We start from the raw sequence: 2,326 nt of genomic DNA on the forward strand, positions 1-2,326 counted from the left end.
CTGCTCTACAGGACACCTTTGGTACCATCTTGGAGCTGCTGACGGCCAACGTTCTGCTTGGTGCCCCCAAAGAGAGACGGACCATGAAGGACCTGAAGGCGGCCGGGGAACACGGTTCCTCAGACGTTTGCAAAAGTTCTGGACATCGACAAAGACCTGAACAATGAACACACGCAGAACTTGAACCGTCTGATCGTACAACATCTGCTGAAAGTAAACAGCTCAGATTCAGAACATGATCAGAAGGCGGCGAGCAGGTCCGTCATCAGCCACATGGTTGATGAAACCGTCCTCATCATGCAGGACTTTTTCGATGGATCAGCTGACATCAAAACCTGCGAGCCCAAGAAAAAATCTAAAGGTCTGGCAGGAACAATTAAGAGATTTTTTAGAACTCTAATTGGCAAACATTCAGCGAAGGTGGCTCCATTGATTATTATTGAAGAATCAGAAACATCTGTGAGTCACGACCAGGAGGACATCCAGGAGGAAGACGATGACGTGTCAGCAGATCTTCCAGCAGACAGCGATTCTGACACTGAGGGATTATCAGAAGAAGATTATCAGCCGGCCACAGACATCAAAACTCTGGTCATGGTAGACGTCGATCCTCTGGACGTCCCGGAAACTCCAGAGCTTCAGGAAGAGGAACTTGAGGCTGTGAAGGCATTTGTTCCTCTGGACGTCCAAGAGGAACCTGAGATTGTAGAACCATTTGTTCCTCTGGACGTCCAAGAGGAACCTGAGATTGTAGAACCATTTGTTCCTCTGGACGTCCAAGAGGAACCTGAGATTGTGGAAGCATTTTTTCCTCTGGACGTCCAAGAGGAACCTGAGATTGTAGAACCATTTGTTCCTCTGGACGTCCAAGAGGAACCTGAGATTGTAGAACCATTTGTTCCTCTGGACGTCCAAGAGGAACCTGAGATTGTAGAACCATTTGTTCCTCTGGACGTCCAAGAGGAACCTGAGATTGTAGAACCATTTGTTCCTCTGGACGTCCAAGAGGAACCTGAGATTGTAGAACCATTTGTTCCTCTGGACGTCCAAGAGGAACCTGAGATTGTAGAACCATTTGTTCCTCTGGACGTCCAGGCAACCCCAGAGCTAATGGAAGAGGAACCTGAGGTGGAGATCTCACCCCTGGAGCCTTTTGTTCCTAAGGACGTCACTGACATGGAGAACTCGGAGCCAGAGACTCAGTCAACAGAAGAGTCACTGGACAAAGAAGGGAAGCCAAAACCGGATAACATCCAATCCGGGGCGGCTTCCCTTCGTCCAGTGTTCCTGTTGACTGAGGATCTGCTGGACAGCGATTCAGAGCCGGAGTCCAGCTCTGATGAATCCACATCTGATGAATCCAACCGTCAGGTGTTGGATTCGTCAGAGCTGGACAATGAAGATTCCCATGTCAGTGACGAAGAGGAACAAGAGGACCAGGGGTCAGATCCACCTGGACTGGCGGTTCTACAGTCAGAAACTGAGTCCATCAAGGAAATGGAGGAAGACCATGAAGAGATGAAAGCAGCCGTCAGAAGCCTGGTTGGAGACGTGATCCAGAGGATGGTGGACATGTCGGTTCAGAGATCCAACACCGCCGAATATTATAGTGACGTCTGTGAACGGCTGACAGAGAAACTGTGGGCCGAGAACAAAGCCAAAGTTCTGAAAATGAGGCCGGATCAGATCAGGCGGCGGGCCAAGAACATCGTCCAGGACCTGATGAAGGAATGCAGCAAGGTGGACAACATCCTGTTTCTCCTGGAGGCAGGAACCCCAATAATGGAGAGCAACGTCCTGATGATCCTGGAGACGAGACTTGAGCCTCGGTGGAAAACATTCAGCGCCATGAAGAAGGTCATTTTGAATATGTTTGGGAGATAGGTGGTTTATACAAGTTATTGATTAGTTAGGTTGTTATACAAGTTATTGATTAGTTAGGTTATTAAACAAGTTATTGATTAGTTAGGTTATTATACAAGTTATTGATTAGTTAGGTGGTTAATACAAGTTATTGATTAGTTAGGTTATTATACAAGTTATTGATTAGTTAGGTTATAATACAAGTTATTGATTAGTTAGGTTGTTATACAAGTTATTGATTAGTTAGGTTGTTATACAAGTTATTGATTAGTTAGGTTTTTATACAAGTTACTGATTAGTTAGGTTATTATACAAGTTATTGATTAGTTAGGTTGTTATACAAGTTATTGATTAGTTAGGTTATTATACAAGTTATTGATTAGTTAGGTTGTTATACAAGTTATTGATTAGTTAGGTTTTTATACAAGTTATTGATTAGTTAGGTTATTATACAAGTTATTGA

General features: G+C 44.7%; 1 protein-coding gene across 1 annotated transcript; it reads left to right on the forward strand.

Moving 5' to 3' along the window:
- Window positions 1-273: 273 nt before the first annotated feature.
- Window positions 274-1,914, forward strand: LOC129379618 (magnetosome-associated protein MamJ-like). The gene has a single exon (XM_055060430.1). The coding sequence runs from the start codon at window positions 274-276 to the stop codon at window positions 1,882-1,884; it is 1,611 nt and encodes a 536-aa protein (XP_054916405.1). The 3' UTR covers window positions 1,885-1,914.
- The last annotated feature ends 412 nt before the right edge of the window (window positions 1,915-2,326 follow it).

This window comes from Poeciliopsis prolifica, unplaced genomic scaffold (genome assembly GCF_027474105.1).
Source record: "Poeciliopsis prolifica strain line A6 unplaced genomic scaffold, Auburn_PproV2 SCAFFOLD059, whole genome shotgun sequence".
Taxonomy (NCBI): Eukaryota; Metazoa; Chordata; class Actinopteri; order Cyprinodontiformes; family Poeciliidae; genus Poeciliopsis; species Poeciliopsis prolifica.